The sequence below is a fragment of the Ictidomys tridecemlineatus genome, chromosome 4 (assembly GCF_052094955.1).
Source record: "Ictidomys tridecemlineatus isolate mIctTri1 chromosome 4, mIctTri1.hap1, whole genome shotgun sequence".
Taxonomy (NCBI): domain Eukaryota; kingdom Metazoa; phylum Chordata; class Mammalia; order Rodentia; family Sciuridae; genus Ictidomys; species Ictidomys tridecemlineatus.
The window spans coordinates 91,236,686-91,255,534 of NC_135480.1; the positions used below are offsets into that span (position 1 = coordinate 91,236,686).

General features: G+C 37.0%; 1 protein-coding gene across 1 annotated transcript in view; it reads right to left on the reverse strand.

The window, feature by feature from the left end:
• The window catches only part of Gucy1a2 (guanylate cyclase 1 soluble subunit alpha 2), a 277,284-nt gene that overhangs the window by 245,427 nt on the left and 13,008 nt on the right, over positions 1-18,849 (reverse strand). The window contains exon 2 of the mRNA XM_078046945.1: positions 5,915-5,976. Within this exon, the coding sequence (XP_077903071.1) occupies positions 5,915-5,976 (62 nt within the window). The remainder of the gene's footprint in view (positions 1-5,914; positions 5,977-18,849) is intronic.

The window sequence follows — 18,849 nt, forward strand, 5'->3', positions numbered from 1 at the left end:
TTGTCTAACTTGCCGTTTTTATTCAAAAAGATAGTTATTTTTTGTAAATATATATATATATAATCAATTAGATCATATTTTAGATACGATAATTTATAATCACAAAAACTGACCATAAAAGCGTAAGAAATATATTTGAAATTTGTTTCCCAGAATAATCAGGGCTCACCCACTCTTACTTCTAAGGCCCTACTGAAATTATTCTGGCTTAATCTCCTTTCAATTGTCAAAAGAAAAATAGAACAGAAGGTTAGCTGTGTAAAACAAACATAGGGCCCACAGTGATAATAAGAGTAATAGAGATTAATTTTAGATGACTATAGGAAATGGTGTCACCAGTCTAATACGAAGCTGGCCACAGTCCTGATGGTGATATTAACAATGTGTATGCTGCAAAACTTGTAACATGAAGGTCATGATTCTGAATACATATTCTTCTAAGCTTTATTGTTTAAAAAGCAGAATGGATGAACCACAGATCTCAGGAATATTGACTATCATTTGTTTTCCATGATATTTTTCTAAAGAAATCTCTACTTTGTCGACACTGCCACATAACCCATTGTCTGGGCTCAGACCAATGGGAGTCATACAGTATAAACATGAGTTAGAGAAGGTGGGTCAGGCACTCAAGAGACAGAAAAATTAGGTCAAAAAATCTAAAGCAAAAAGAATTTTTAAGAAGAAAACCACAGCTGGAACATGAACTGGGCATGTCTACTTCCTAAAGCTAATCAATGGATTCCTAACCTTGAAAGGTCTAAGGAGGATGGGAAAGGACAACAAGAGGATAAAGTGAAAGACAATGAGTAAAAACTAAAATACAAAAGAAAAAAGGAGTTAGATGCTAATAGAGGTAAGAATAACTCAGTGGATGCTTTGGTGAGCTTTGCTTCCTGGGCACTGTAGTAACTACATGATTATATGATTTCACATATTATTAACATTCAGATTCCATTTAAACCTCACCCTAATCCCATTGTTATTCACACTTTTCAATGAGAAAACAAAGGCTCAGGGATTTCAAGTAACTTTCTAAAGATTATTCAATAGTAGAACATGACTTTACGTCTAGTAAGTCTTATCCATCTACCTCCAAAGCACAATTGCTCCCTTTGTTTCCAGAAATGATTGTCATGTGGGTCAGCCAACTGCATGGGGAAAGCCTGCATGGGCAGCACCACCCAATGGCTGGGGGCCCAGATGGAACAAAGACCCACAGAGAGAAGAAAAAGCACAAGAAAATGGCAATAAAGACATTAGAAAGAAATGTCATCCTAAACAGATATTCCTCAATCCTGAGTTCCTCTTAATTCCAAAACTGAATCCCTGTCTCCTACTGATCCCTTCTACTTCTCACTGTGCTCTCTATCCTACATAGCCCCAACAGCTTATCCATTCTGTAGAAACAGAGTTAAAGACATTCACCACCCATCTCTGATTTTATATTGAAGGAAGAAGATTGCTACACAAACAAGAAGCTCTCCGAGTCTACACCAATGTGTAGAGTTCATAGAGTAATCAGAGTTTCCACAAAGTCAATCAGATACACAGGGCAGAATATTAAGTATAAATGAGAAAACATGTATATGAATCAGTATAATTTATGTAATGAAGAAAAAGGCCCAGGATACTAAAACTATAAAATTTACAGCCATAATATACACTGGAGATTATTTTAACCCCTCATTTTGCACATACTTCCCATGCATAATCGACTCTCTTATTCACTGTGCTCCTAAAACCCTATGTATACATACCTCTAGCATGCAATTTATTGATTTATTCATTCCCTCCCTCCAAGAAAGATCTTGATTCCTCCTACATGCCAAGCACTTATGTAAAAGTAACACGGAAAATGAGACAATGAACAAGATAATATCAGCTGATGATAAGCACTATGAAATGAAATCATAAAGGGTAGAATAAGAGAAAATGACTGCAGGTGGGGTTGGAGGACTCCTTTTCCCTGGGTGCTCAGGACAGGACTGTCTTAATAGATGACCTTAGATCAGAGACCTGAATGCACAAAAGAAATAAACCATGTAAACATCTGGGTACAGAGCATTCCAAGAAAATGGAGCATTACATACAGAGCCCTTGAGGCTAAGTTTGGTACAGTTAAGGAACCAAGAGTTGAAATGCAATGAAAAGAGGGACGGAGTGATAAAATAAAAAATTAGAAGCATAAGTATAGATCATATTACAGAAAGAATCAGACTATACCCTATCAAAATAAACCATTATATGATTTATAGCAGATGTTTTGAAGTGTGATCTCTGGACCAGCAACATCAGTATTACCTGGAACTTGATACCTCCCCAGGTGTACAAAATTAGAAACTCTGGGGGTAAATGTGGTGGTTGATCTTTGCTGTCAACATCATTATTGAGAGATGCTTGGAAAATTTAGTCTGGCACACTCCTGGGTGTGTCTGTGAGGGTGTTTCCAGAAATGATTGTCATGTGGGTAGGCCAACTGCATGTGGAAGGCCTGCATGGGCAGCACCACCCAATGGCTGGGGGCCCAGATGAAACAAAAAGTGGAAAAAGAAGGAAGCTAAGACACACATGCATGATCAACTCTTCTTAAACCACTGAGATTTTTACTGTTGCCCATGGACATTAAGCTCCAGGTTCTTCAGCCTTCACACCCAAACTTGCACCAGCAACTCTCCATGGAGCTTCTAGGCCTTCAGTCACAATGATGGGGCTGCATCATTGGTCCCTCTTGTTCTGAAGCTTCCAGCTTCTTGGACCAAACAGCTACTTGTTTCCCCAGTGCCTTAGCCTTCAGATGGCCATTGGGAGACTATTCAGCCTCTGATCGCATGCATGCATACACACACACACACACACACACACACACACACACACACACACACACACCACACACACACAAAACATAAGTTCTATTGGTTTTAATTCTCTGAAAAGCCCAAATACAATAGGTCCAGAAAACTTCATTTTAAAAAGACTTCAAGGGGCCACTGATGCACATTAATATTTGAGAACTATTGGTTTCAAATAAGAAAGTAGCATAATCTCATTTTTTAATTACTTTGGTGTAGTGATAACCCAGTATTAAGGGACAGTAGAAGCCAGAAAACTAGATCAGAATCCTTCAGTGAGAGATGGTGATGGCAGTAGAGATGAAAGGAAGATTTATCACACAGCATGAATAAATTATTTTAGCTAAAATAATTTTTTCCCAATGTAAGTGATCTCTATGAATAAATAAATGAATGAGTGAATGGATAGATTAAGGAGTAGGATAAATGTTTAAAGATATAGTGGCTGGCACAGAAAGGTTATCTTACTCCCCAAGAAGACGTTCCCTCATCTACTCCCTCCCAATCCTCCATCTGTGATTCTTTGAACAGCTGCTCCCTGAATTCAAGTCTAGGTCTTGGGAGACGAAAAAAGCCTCACAGAGTTTCTATGGGCAACCAGCATAAGAATTCAAGGAGCATGATACACTATCCCAGAGCTCTGATAAATAAAGCAGCTCTAAGGCAGAGTTTTGAGACAGAGGAAAGGGAGGATGGAAAGGTCAGTGGTTGGAGGGTAAATTAAGAACTTAAAAAGAGAAGGGCTAACCCCTACCCTCTCATCCACCCTGATTCAGCACCACAAGTCAAGGCACCTAAGCTGAGTTACTTCAAGACAAGCCTTAGGAAATCCCCATTTCAGAAAATAAAAAAAGTATCTCCTTCTCTCTCTCACCTCCCCCCAAATATGTAAAATAATGCTTGTCATTACTTATTCTCCATTGCCTGAAATCCCCTTAACTGTAAGAAACACGTTCCTTTTCACAGTTAGAGATAAAAACCCTTAAATTGTGTTTTCTTAAGAGAAACAACACATAGGTGTGAACACATTTTAGTCCAAGTGTTAGTGATATTAGCTGCTCTCTTTTTGCAGTTTTGAAGAGAGCAATAGAAAACAGAAAGATGGAGTCTAAAAGGCAAAAGAGGGAATTGGGATCTGAAGCCATAAGATGAGAAAAAGTGAAGAAGGGAAGACGAAATTAAGAAAGGCAAGTGTGACAAACTGCTGCCAACCAGCCCTGTCTGTGCCCATGGCGTGAGGCAAAGAGATGACTCTCACATCTGAGAGTCAGCCACACCCAACAAAAGTTCGCCCAGTAGTTCCATTTGGATCAAGTTGGACATCAAAACCGACCTCTAACAAATTCTCTTTATCCTTTATGTTACATCTATAATAAACAAACTAGGAAAGGACCAGTTAGGCAATGAACAAGGACATCACAGGCCATGTCTGTCTAGAGAGGAGAGCTGAGGCTGTTAGGTAAAAGAGAATGCACCATCCCACTAATGTCAAAAAAAAAAAATGTTCTGCTGATGATTGCAATATACTTATCTATTTTGATCATATCTTAAGAGTGCCATTCCAATTTTCCTTGAAGCCCTAGTTGAGTTCAAAAGTGAGAATATCATCTCAGTTATTTAGTTTTAGAACAGAGAGAACATTCATAATTCTAGAAACTAATTTGGGTTTGATGATTGGTATTATCATAAAAATATTAATAGCAATTAATAAACATAAGAGCAAACATGTAGTGATGGCCACATACAAGAAACTGTTCTAAACTAATTTAATCCATACACCATACTTTGAAAGTAGCAAGCTCAATGAGAGTGATTAAGTTTTATTTTAGAATGTGTGGGGAAAGATTAATTTGACATTCTTTAGCTCCATTAGGATAAACCATTTGAAATCACTAATGGCCTCAAACTAAAAGCCATCTCATGAGTTTAAATAATGTTTTTCCTAGTACTGCACTCTTGAGGATTAGTATGACAAAATTTCAAAGCAATTCCCTTTGAAATGACAATTAACAATCATCAAGCACTTAAAAGTACATGGTATTGTACTAGGTACCGAGATTAATTTTTAGTTCCTTTTCTTCCCTTCTGTTTTGTTAAAATAAAAAAAATCACACTACCACAAAATACCCCAAAATATGTACTAATCTCTATTGCAATGACCACTAGTCATAATGTAAAATGATCCCTGATATTTTAAGAAGTAACAGGTTTTGAATTGTGACTTCTCAAAAGTTCTTAAAAATCTTACAAAGATAAATCACTGTAAGCATATAAAGAATACCAACAAGGTGATTTAAAAATGTACATTGCCTCTAATGTCAATGAATTTTAAAAGCTACATTGCACAAGAAAGTAAATTTAGGCCTTTGTCAAGCAATTGCCTTTTGCCAAGCAAATCAAAATCAAAAGTATACCTGGTTCTCATTTGGAGTTTTCTGTTCATAAAATACTTTCATTGAAAATATATCATTTCATTATGACATCTGATCTTTGATTTAGTTATTATTACCATAATCACATTTTACAAAAGAGATAAAAGTTCTAAGTGCTGGAGGGTCCTTGAATTCCTACCTTTTGATATCAAATCTCACTTCACACCATATCCTATTTGAGAAATATGGAATAATTCAGAAAAATATGTAGCAAGTTACTCTAGCTAAACCAATAGGTATTTTGATTAAACTCTGCCTAAAGATTCTAACATTCAAAGATTCTAACATTCAAAGCCTCTTAGTTGGTATCAATAAATCTTACCACAGCAGGAAGGCCAAATTATGAGATTCAGTCATGGAATGAGAATGTAAGAACAAAAGAAGGACAAAAAGGAAAGGAGAACAATAACAAAAAAGAAACCTCATGTAAAAGAATTAAATACAAATAAACCAAAGGAAATCACTCCAAGGGACCCTCATCAGTCCCCCCACACACACACACTTTGAGAACATAGCTGCTATGAGATAAGGTTGACATATATAACAAAATGACCACATATTCAACACCTGTTTGTAAGTAATCACCTTTAATTTTGTCCCCATTAATGACCAAAACCCATTTTTACTCACCCAATAACTTGATGTTCATAATACTGCAATGTCCTCTTGAGAGTTTGCTGTATCGTCTGAGGCTACAGGATAACAACAACAACAAAAATACATTATCAGCAAATCAGTGTCATTCCCGTCTTAAGCATTCTAAGCAAAGATGCAGCTTTTGATTTATCTCACAAGTTTTCACTTTATAATATGAACACATTTTGCACTGGGCCATATATCTTCCCTGCAGAAACTAATGAGGCATTCAGAATTTACCCAAAATTTCCCAATTTCAAGTATGATAGTATTTTCTATTTTTTTTCCTCAATTTTTGTTTTGAACTATCAATGAATTTCAGTGAAATATTCATTGGCTGCCTACAATCAATGGAGACCTTGGGAGCAGTGGGAGGGTATACTACAGAAATCTAGGTCATAGTTCTTCCTGCCCAGCTTGTATATCTGCATGAGGTAATGACCAACTGAAATGAAAGGGAACATCTTAACATTTTATGCTTTAACAAGATTTTCAAGAATGGTGTAGCAAGCAGCAATAAATTGAGTTATGCAGCCCACTATATAACAAGAGACATTTTTAAAATTAGATGATCTTTCTTTTTTCCCCATTAGTTGTACATCTGAGAAGATGAATGGGAAAGCTAGAGAAGGATGGGAGGCAGGTGGTCCAGAGCCCCACAGCCATCACTTCAAGTAGAAGTCAGCCTGACTTCCTCAGTGTTCCAAGAGACTTCAAGCAAGGATTCTTTCTGGAGCCTCCTACAAGAGCCACAGCTACTATGGGGGAAAAAATGGGGTCTGTAACAAATATGTAAGCAGCTCATGACTGAATTTTATAATCCTCTCCTCCCCAGGACAGCTCAAGATAGAGTTTTTAAATTCTAGATCAAGAAGTTATTTTCTGACTTATTTAGGCTATCAGGCCTGAACTTGGAGTTTCAAACTCAGGGAACTATGAATGCACTCAAATATCCCAGAAAATAGATTCTATTAAGAAGTTATGGGGCTGGGGATGTGGCTCAAGCGGTAGCGCGCTCGCCTGGCATGCGCAGGGTGCTGGGTTCGATCCCCAGCACCACATAAAAATAAAATAAAGATGTTGTGTCCACCGAAAACTAAGAAATAAATATTTTTAAAAATTCTCTCTCTCTTAAAAAAAACTGAATTAAAAAAAAGAAGTTATATTAAGAAAAGTCAAATTCTCAGCATCAAGAGAATAAGCTTTTTAAATAATAAAAATCTATAATCAATCAAACAGAAAAAAGCTATCAAAGACTTATCAAAACATTGATCCATTATATAACACAGAACCTTTGAGATATGAGGCAGAACCCTAACTTGGTAATCTCAAGGGCTGCTGCTAATTAACTACACAAACTTAGTACCTATAAAAAAAGGTAATCTGAAAAGACATCCAGCATGGTGTTGGCACCTAAGAAGAATTAATACATATCAATATCTAATCCTACTCCTTCAAAGTAGCTGTCTTAAAGATATAAATCAAAAGAGACTACAGAGATCTACGTCAGTTTTCACTTGGACCCTCTTCATGTTCATCCCTTTATAAAACATGCAAGATAGGTGTGACAATCTCCCTAACACTCATCAAACCTATAACCTCCTCCTTGGCAGGAAATGATTATTTTAAAGTCAGAAGAAAGAGAGCTTAAATTAAACCAGGGGCATCCATTGAGACCTACTCTTCACTATCACATAGAAAGGCCCTTTCACAGTGTGAATCTAAGGCCTCAAATATATTCTTCATGTTAGCCAAGCCAATTCACAAATTAATTTTAGGGAAAAAATCAGTATCTGAGTGTTCAAAGGAAAGGTACAGAGCAACTTCTTTCAGCAGGTATTTTCCATTTACATTGTGTTAAAAGATTATCTCAAATGGATACAGATGTTCCTATTCATCAGGCTAGAATCAAAACAGAGTAAATGCAATGCACCTAGGAAAGAATAATCATTCCTGAGCCAAGAATCAGTGGAGCAGCTGAGCGATCTAAAGAGAATGAAGCAGATGCAGTGGTTGTAGTATACATGAAAAATACGCCGTAACAACCCAAACCATGGCCAGCCTGAACCAATCATCATCAGTCACTGGCTCAACACCCCTGGGATCTGGGGCTCTTGCACTGGGTTGGCAGTTTCTAAGCTAAGATAACTTTCCCTTTGGCAACATGCCCCCAACACAGTGAATATCCACAGAGGGATTATCCTTCCAATAACCTCTGGTCACAAAACATGGAACAGAAAGCAGAAAGTAGAGTGCACAGGGCCAATTAAGACCAGAATGACCTCATTTGTACAAAAGGACATTTTTTTCCTATACTAGGAATTTCCCAGTCATTAAAAAAAGACATTTGTTAAAGGACTTAAGCTCTTTAAAGAGCTGACTTCTTTATGTGTGAAGCAATTACTTCCTCACTTGGTAGGAGTTAAATTTATAGTTTACAAATATGTTAAAAGGAAATGCTCTTTGGGCACAACCTGCAAAGCTTCAAGTTAGTAATAACATATATATACATACATATCTCCTTATTCTTGCAGAAGCCAGTGGGCACAAAGGCTGACTGCCCAGCATCTCCTGCAAGCCAGTACTGACCTCAACACAGTTCCAACCCCTCCGAACGTCTCCACACTTCAGTCTTTAGATTCTGACTGATCACCTCAATCTATGGCCTGATTGGTGAGAGACATCTTCGAATAATCTCAGGGTCTCTCTGACCTGAATAAAGAGCATGGAATGAAGACCACAATGGGACAAAGCCTCCCACAGTGATAACTTCTGCCTTGAGACTGGTAGAGGCCATTTATTCATCAAACTTTTACAAAGTGCTCAAGCTTGACAATGATGCATGTCAAGGTATAGAGTGGGAAAAGCAAGGGCTTTGCACTCACACAGTCCTTCTATTCTCTCCTTCAAGAAATGCAGCTCCTTAGCTGTGTTCTACTATGAAGTATTATCCAATCCTGTTCCAGCCAATATCTCATGCCCCTTATATGTATCTACTGTTTCCTTTGAGAAGGAATTAGAAAGATGATTTAGAAAAGCAGCTGTAAGGTCAAACTAAGTTTAAAAATCAAGCTCTGTGACTTACTATCAGATGACTTCAGACAGTTTAAGCTCCATGAAACAAGATTCTTTATGTACATATTATTTTTAAGGGAATTAATTGAAATAAGCAGTCCTTGGCATATAGTATGTGCATAATAAATGATAGTTATGGCTATGCCAAGCAGGAAACCTCAAAACTGTCACTATCTAGTGGAGAAACACAAGGGGTAGGTCAGAAAATCCAACCAACAAGTGTAGTATGTGGGAATCTTCATTATCAAAAAAAAAAAAAAAACAACAAAGCCACCTCCATTTCTAATAATGAAAAGTTGGCTCCCAGTCCAGTACACATAACAAAAATGAAAAAAAAAACAGAAAAATGGCAGGCTAATTTCTCAATATTTCTAATGAAGCAATAAGATCAGTCCAAAGAGATGACAACACAAACAGAATTCTCAAAATTAAGATTGAAGAGAACTCGGAAGTCATGCCTACAAGAGGGAGGAGCACTGAAACATCACAGCTAAGGAGAGGACCCCAGGCATCATACTTTACAACTAACAAGAAACAGCCCATGAATTATGAAATCTCCTTCCTTAGACACAAAGTATGTACCTTGGGAGAGCTGCAAATCCTGATAATTTTAAAGCCCTATGCAAGAGGATCCAAAAAACAGAGTGAAGAGACAGAACTACTTTTACTTTCATTAAAAAAAAAAAAAATCAAAGAGGGCTTCGATGGTTCTCTGTTTCCTCCAATAGGCTTCCCCATTGTTCTAACTCAACACAAAGAAGCATGGGTAGAAAACAGCTGAAAAAAGAAAGTAGCCACCTGTGTCCTGCACAAGTATTTTCTGGGGCTCAAACAGAGGATACCCTGAAGCTTCCATCATATGACAAAAAATGATCTTCGTCACTAGCCTCATGGCCAGCATCACTGTACTTGGTTAGCAGTGACTGACCCTACAGACTTAATGTTCATTCATGAAAGGTCATGGGATCCAAACAGGCAGTCATGAAACAATCCCAACAGAGCCAGAGATATGATCCCTGAAGAGTGGGAGGAAGCAGTTCCCAGCAGCTGGCCCTGCAAGCTCAGACAGTCCTGCTGAGGCTCCCACACAGTCCCTGCTCTGGATATCCGAGCCAGATGGTGCGGGGATCAGGCAGAAGGCAGAATCAAGATGTGTGTATGTGTGTGTGTGTGTGTGTGTGTGTGTGTGTGTGTGTGTGTGTCTGCGCACGTACACACATACACAGCATTAAACACAGTTGTCTGTACAAAGTGCATGTTCATCTCATCAGAGATGAAGAAAAGGCTCAGGGAAGTTAAGCAAGTGCTACAAAATCACACAGCTCTAAGTGAATAAATCCCTGCAAGCCAGGAAGAGCTACATAACATGTCTTCTTTTCACTAGATGCCCATGAGAATCCCTCTCATCTCTCGCATACTGTGATTCTACATTCTTATTTGACATACACAGCCCTTCATCATGCCAAGGAAGAAAAAAACAGATAACTGGAAAATAAACTTCTTCATTTCTGTTTAGTAGCACACACAAGATTAGATTTAATGAAAACTATAAAGAAGTTTCCTTGCATAAAAGAAACACCCATCAATATATGTTATCATTATATTTATTTAAATATGATAAAATGATCTATAATGAAACTAGGGCTGGGGTTGTGGCTCAGTGGTAGAGAGCTTGCCTAGCACATGTGAAGCACTGGTTTCAATCCTCAGCATCACATAAAAATAAATAAATAAGTAAATGAAATATTGTGTCCATCTACAATTAAAAATGTTTAAAAAGCATCTGTCAATGCTTCTGGGTATCCTCTGTCAATGAAACTAAATGATATGGGTATATTCTGAACTACTATCACTCTAAGCGAGTAGTTTTCAACCCCACATTACTATTACCAAGGAAGCTTTTAAAATTTTTCAGTGTCTGAGAGTCCCCCACAGACTTTTCAATTCAACTTGTATGGCGGGACCCCGTTGCCTCTAATGTGTGTGGTTAGGATTGAGATGTTTCATTAAAGGCATAAATGTGATGAACTAGACCAATACTCCATAAAACTTATCTGAATAAGTCAGCGGAATGAGAGTGGTTTCTTTGTTCAAATATCAAGGCAAGTAAGCTTCTGAGAGATGCTCACTCATAATTGCTAAATTCAAACATAGTCCCAGTTAGCTGTCACTAATGGCTCATAATCAAATATGAATTTGTTAGACAAACAAAGAATTATATTGCTTGAAGCATAAATATATTATTTTTTTTCATTTCTGAGTAATTCACCCTCATGCACATAAGTCAGCATTCAGTTCTGTGCTGACGTGCATATAAAAATATGACAGCTATTACGATTACCGTACTTCATGCCTGCCACCACTTTAAGCCCCTTCTGTATATTAACTCCCTTGATCTTCACATCAACATTATGAGGTAAGTGTTGTTATTTTCCTTTTCTTATGGATCAGAAAACTGAGACAAAGAAATTTTAATTTGCCCTTTGTCACACAGGTAAAAAGGAACAAAGCCAGGGTTAAAACCCAGGTAATCTGGCTCCACAATCCAATAACAAACACTTAAACCTATACTGTACGTAACGCTGAATGTTTTACATTTGGTAGAGCACTTTACTGTGCATGTTTTTCATATACGTTGTCCTTATTGATTCTTGCACCTATTCAGTGAAATAGTCAGACTAGTGTTATCAACATTTGAATGAAAAAAATAACCAAAATGAGAGAAAGTGACCTGCTCAACATAACATGGCTAATAATCAAAGAAACTCTCTTTCAGAGAGAGAGAGATCAGTTCCTCCCTGAGGAAACTATTTTCAATACCAAAGAATTTTTTAATGTTAACACAAAATTAAAGAATCACATGTATTCAAACCAATTGATTTTTTCTTGAGAACATGTAACATTCTTTAAATCAAACCTGTACTAACAGGAAGGCTAATGGGCTTTAAATTATGAAGTAGATCTTATGTTAAATGCACTTCCACACTCCCTTCCTTAGCTATCTCTCACCCCCTGGCTCAACTCTTCCCCAGCCTTTGGGCTCCCAGAGTCTCCATGCTGCCTTCTGATAGACCCCAGTCTCCACTACCACAATCTAAACTCCCAGAACAGGTACCTCAAAAACTTTTATTGCATATTGTCCTCTGTCCCTCCACAAAATGTCAAATCTTCTTAGTGCCTTGATCTCATAGAGTATTCAGGAAGAATCCCGTCTCATTCCCTCAAAAACTCAACCCTCAGTCCTAAGGTAAATGGTGGTATAAATGTGCTTCTCTCCAAATCATAACACAGTCTGAACCTCCAATGGTGAAACAGACTTGTTCTCGAAAGATAAGCTGGAGAGAGGGGAAAGAACCCACCCATCTTATCCTCCAAATCTCAACCTGGAGATCACCACCTTCTCCACAACATTAAAGGCATTTTGCTTATTAGGACCCCCTCTGCCAAATTCCATCATATCAAGAAATCAAAATATCTTATAACTATGCCTATAGAACTCGATGGATTAAATTATATAACTGCCATTGTTAATAAAATTAATCAAAATAATAAGTCACTTCAAACAACCCATTCACTTCTGAAAGAGACATATTATAGTTATCACTAATCTTACTAAATATCCAGACATAATATTTTTTCCCACCCTGTGACTGAACTTACTACATATAAACAAAAAAAAATAGACTGCAAATTAAATATAGAACTTTGAGTCAGGACCTTGTATTTCAAGACCAGCTGTGCTACTGACCTTTTTATAAAATTAGCCCAAATCTCTTCACCTGGGAGTAAGAAATCTTGGGAAAAAAAATTCCTCCATTTTCCCATCTGAAAAATACTTATAAGAAATGCATAGTTCTCAGGGTCATTTTCAAGTACAACATTGCCACGTGAAACCCATGTAAGCTGTGTCAGAACACACTGGTGATTAGACTACCTTCTCTGATCTCACAATTTAGAAGTATGATAACCTTTCAAAAAAGCTAGAATACCATTTTAAGTGATGAACACCAGTAATTTAATGAACCAAACTAGTAGTACAAATGATTTTTTGCAAAAGGCAAAAATTATACATGTGCTAAAAGATAAACATAAAAGTTAGAGGTGCACTATAATATAATTGGCATTCTTCCATCCATACAAATTGAATATCTGCAAAATTTCACCCAATCTCTACTTGATTCTCCTGGTGAATATGAATATACAGTTGAGTGATTTTATCAGGGAGGAGAATAAGGACTAATATTATGTTAATTGACTTAAAAGAACATTCAAACTCATATCCTTTGTCTTATTAGAAGTATGTTCTAATTAGCAATGCACAGTGGCCATTACTGTTGTAATTATTGATTAGAACTGAATATACTTAACATATAATCAATATGATAATTAAATCTTCCTATTACAAAGTATGTTTGCTTTCTAAGTATTTTCCCCTTTGTTATTTCAGTTAATGCTTTTCCAAAAAGTAGACATTGAATTTCAACTTGTTATAAGACCTAATGCTATCAATATTAATTTTTTTAAGAGAGGAGAGAGAGAGAGAGAGAGAGAGAGAGAGAGAGAGAGAGAGAGAGAGAGAGAATTTTTAATATTTTATTTTTTAGTTCTCGGTGGACACAACATCTTTGTTGGTATGTGGTGCTGAGGATCGAACCCGGGCCGCACGCATGCCAGGGGAGCGCGCTACTGCCTAAGCCACATTCCCCGCCCCATGTCAATACTAATTTTAACTGAAGACATCCCCTTGAAATGAAATGAGAGTAGTCATTTATTTAGCTCTTTTCCTGCCTTCATAAAGGATCACATCCAAGAATGTCTGATGTCTTCAAAGAATTCCGGAGAATCATACCACCAACATGGTTTTGCATAACAACTCAGTCTATGGATCACTTATTTTTCCTCTCATCACAGTAGATATTCACAACAATCCTCTAAGCCTCAGATTTAATTATTCACATTTGACAGATGAAAACCGAAAATCAGAGGTGAAAGTGCTTGCCTCAGCTACAAGGCTGGAAAGAAGCAAAGACGTGGGTCTCCTGTGCACTCTCAAAAACTGCTGCCTCCATCAGTAACTCATTTCATATGGGTGATCATTAGGAAATTCTTCCATGGGTCAAGTGAAATTCCTTATTTCCATTTATTGTCTGTCTTTAATGGTTACAAAAATGTGATGTTATCAACTCACTTTCCCAAAGTTTTGATGTTTCATAGTTCTTTGAATAACTCTTATGATCACTACTTTCTTAATAGGGAAATTTTAGGCAATACATGCTTTACTGGTCACCTTCTTGGTCCTTTTGGTTCAGTCTGAATGAAAATACCAACCAAAACAAGATAGCATTGTTTCCACACACTGTCTCAGGAAAACGGATCATGCCATATCTAAAGCTTCCAAGGGCATATGGCTCCACACTTGAACCCTTAAGCCAAAAAGAACCACATAAATGGCACGGGGCTGATGGCTTTCCAGTCTAAACAATGTAACAGCAGCCAACAATGTGCAGAGTGCTGAGTGTCAGGCATGTCCAACATGTTACATGCACCAAGTCATTTGATCCTAGTAGCAATCCTGTAAGGGAGGAAGAAGCATTACCCCAATTTTGTAAATGTAAAATACTGAAATCCAGAGAGGCTAAAAAAAATTAAAACTTGCCCAAAGTCACTTAGGTAATAAGTGTCTGAGTCAGAATGTAATATGACTGCCTCCAAAAACTAAGCCTCTAACCATCTCTAAATTGAAATACATTGTTCTATCTTCACCAACGCAGAGAAAATTATAGCTGAAAGGAATTAATTCCAGGCTACACTGTGTGATTTTTGGATACAGCATTTATTTTTCTAAACCTCAATTTATTTTTTTTAATCAAATAGGGAATTCTGGGATAACTACTTCTTAGAGTTGTTGTAAGGTCAAAATATAATAAAACTTTATTATACAAATATACATTCTATCATGGTTCTATACATAAATCTCTTAATGATGAGATAGCCAAACAAAAATTGTAAAATGGAATGAAACTGACCATGTCTAACATCTAGGACTGTTGCCAGGCATGCCTCTCAGTCTAAAGATGCCAATTAGTAAATGCTGCAAAGCTAATTAGTGCCTTTCAACTCATGGGTACCCTACTAGATAGCAATGGACCTCATACAAGGAAATAACTTGTACCTCCTAAAACATCTTTGCAGCTTCCATTTGCATATTTCCAAAGAATTCTCTGTAATACTTCCAGTATTTGGAAGCTGCAGTGAAATGTTTTCCAACAAGATTCTGGGCATAGGGGAGGTAAAACTTCTAAGTGACTATTATATTATAAAATTAACACATAAAATGAGGAGATGCATTGTCAACCCTGAATGCACTAACTTAAATGATAATTTGTAAATGGATGACAGAGAATTACCTCCAATCACTTGCCGGGATATAATTGCACGAAAATAGGACACTGAGCAAAAGATATAACATTTCTAAAGGCAAACAATACAGAGAAGACCTGGAGCAACAGGTGAACTTACAGAAGGCAACCCACAGGGAAAAGAAGTGAAGGGGAATTGCTTATGAAGCATTATATCTAACGCTTTTGGTCCTCTGTCATACTAAGTGAGATTATTCCTAAATTAAGAAAAATTCTTCAACCACCATAACTTAAAGCATCAGGTCTCACTGACAAGGTCTCTCCTTCAACCAGAAACTTCCTTAAACTGGATTAAAGAATTTGGCATAAAATTCATTTTGCTTTGATTCTAAATGGATTAAAGCAAATTTCTGATTATGACTTGGCTCTTTCTGTAGACTGAACAGTAAGAAATGTGCTGACCATGAAGACTTTGAATAATGAGATTCATTTCACAGTTATTGCTCAGTGTAAATAAGTGAATTGTCATTCAGATGCCAACCAAAGTGCCTTGGGCATTTTGTTTAGCCAGTCAGTGGCTGAGTGTCTGATTGCTTTAGGACACTAACAGCAACACATCCTTGGAGTTTAGAAGTCTCAGATGCAGAAACATCTGAACACTGTGCAGAATGGGTCCCCACATCCCGCCCACCTCCACTTCTTCAACCTTTCTTGAAAGAAAAATTCAAGGAGGGTCTGAATATAATCAGAGCTAATGTCGACTGTAAAATGACTATCCAAATGGATATGAAACCTGCTTACTAGGCAGACGTTTGACAGATAATGACTGTGCATCATTATTCTCTAGATTCCTGAGTTAGAGGTACAGAGTAATCACACTTTTTCTTGCGGGGAGGGGAACACATACAGTCAGAACACTAATACTGCATGACATGCAAAGTCTTATATTTTTAAAATGTCATCTAAACTATCTAAGCACATTTTTTAATCTACCTGTCATTCTATTATGTAACTATTATATTCCTTCTTCCTTCCATCTAGTAAATCATTTAATTATGCCAAGATATGTGAATCACAGTCATGCACAACTATATACAATGAACATAGTGAAAATATATACCCTTATGATGTAACTATTTCTATGGTAATCAAGACTTTCTTCATATTTAGAAGTCAAACTTCAAGGGACAGCATAAGCTAAGCTGTTGGCAATGATGATGGCTTTTGTCAGTCTGCTCATAGCTGCCTCACCCATGGGAGCCTGAAGCATACAAACATGGCAGTGAACAGGCAAACTAGGTCAGCCTAGAGGCACAGCCCCAATGAAGAAAGAGAGCAAAGGGGAGGGAGAGGAAGGGAAGAGGCATGGAGCTAGGAAAGATGGTGGAATGAGATGGACATCATTACCCTAAGTACATGTATGAAGACAAAAATAAGGAGTCCTTTGGCATTTCTAACACAGGACTGTCACACAGTCAGAACTAAACAATTGGTAAGAGTAGTAAGGGTCAAGAAAAACCTGAGGAAATTGTGCCCAGCCCCTTCTTACCAAGTCACGAATTAGGAAACAAACAGGAGGTGACATAGAACAATATCGTGTATCACATATGGAAGGGAGAACAATTCATGGCCATGTTGAGAGAAACGGCATGGCAGAAAGAGTTTTGTATCTAAATAGGAAAATGGAGTATTAAAATGTAAGTGGTTACTAGATCCTTAAGTTTGGGCAAGTTGCTATTCCTTTCTGAGCCTCAGTTTGTCATCCTTAAATTGGTCCTATTAATCTTTGTCCTACCTTCTTTATACATTTCCTGAGATAATGTATGTTTTGAAGCATATTTGATAAATTCCAAACAGATGTTACTTATGGGAGTGACCTTTCTGTATGGAAATTGTAGGTCAACATATCACGTATGCTCTCACAGACCTAAGTGGGAAAAATCAAAAAATGATTTGTGTTTCTAGATGTTAAAAAAAGAAAGTGAAAGCCCTGGATTTTCAAAATTCTCTCCAAAATCTGCTTACACTAAATACTAATCAAAATAAGCTGTTTACTAAAAAATGACCAACCTAATATAGACTGTTTAGAAGACCAGCAAGAGACATCAAAACCAGCTCACGTTAGAACCAGATTTTTAACAGTGTAGTATTACTAGTCATTTGTTTGTCTCATTAGCTAATGAGAAATTAGTAATTAGGAAAAGGAGATGATGAAAGGATGTGAGTAAGAAAGGGATATTGGGAACAGATGAGGAGAAATGTTTTTGGCACACTATGTTTTTTTTTTTCAAATTCTTTCTACAATACTACATCAGTTTTAAATATCTCACCCTGACATTCTGCTTCACAAATACCAAAAGTTGACCCGTAAAAGTTATATAAATAAGCACATATACACATTGACACCTAACAACAGGGAATTTAATGATATGATGCTTAGGAACGGGTTACTATACCAATCACCAGTTTCTAAAAACATTGGAATCCCTCTGCATGCCTAGCCTATGGCTTCTAACTGGAATTTCCAAAGCAACCCAGTGCAGAAACATCTATAACTGGCACAACATATATTAATCTATACATTAGCCATAACATATATTAATCCATACATTAGCCATATAAGTAGCAAAATCTCTGGAATCTCTAAGCATTATAAAACATAAGGACAACATGAGTCACACTTGGGCACATGAGTCTTATTTAAAAGCAACCTAAAGTAGCAGTAATTCTTTAAGGCAACAGAAAATAGTTTTTGATCCAAAATTTAAAGTGTATTGCCACATCATCAAAAGTACTATAAATTTATCATTATTCTTTTTACCAACCAAGATATCTTACTATTCCCACAGACTAATAACATTAAATAATTTACTGCAGCTACAGAGATATCCAGATTACTGGCTAAGAAGCTCTCAGAAGCACCACAACCATGTAGTCACTGTTATGTGGCAGAACCTTCTGAGACCAGACATTAGATGTCTGGAGAGCTATCTCCATTCCACTCACCCCAAACTTCCCCCCTCCACACACACACACACAAAAAAAATTTGTTTTCCACTCCTACTTAAAATAGATGCTTAAAATTAAGGGAGGAGATTTTCAATTACTTTAACATGAAAAGGTACTTAAAATGTGGACAGTCAAAATTTGTCAGTTGGGAGATAATCATAGCAGATTTTTGTGGCATGAGGGAGGGAGGAAGGGAGGGAGGGAGAGAAAGAGAGAGAGAGAGGTGCAAAGAGAAAGACTGAGAATAGAGACTACCAAAAATAAACATCTCTTCGGTTTTTTTCTCACTCTTAATCCATAATATATCAGAGGTTACACTGGCGTAAAATACCAAGAATTAAATTTGGATAGACTTTACTTTGATACGCCTTTTTTTCATTTCTATTAGTCACTCTGCGAGAGCAAAATAATAAAGTTTGTATTTTAGGTTATGTTTTCAGGCAAACATATATTGATTTGATTTGATTTGATTTCTAACTCATAAAG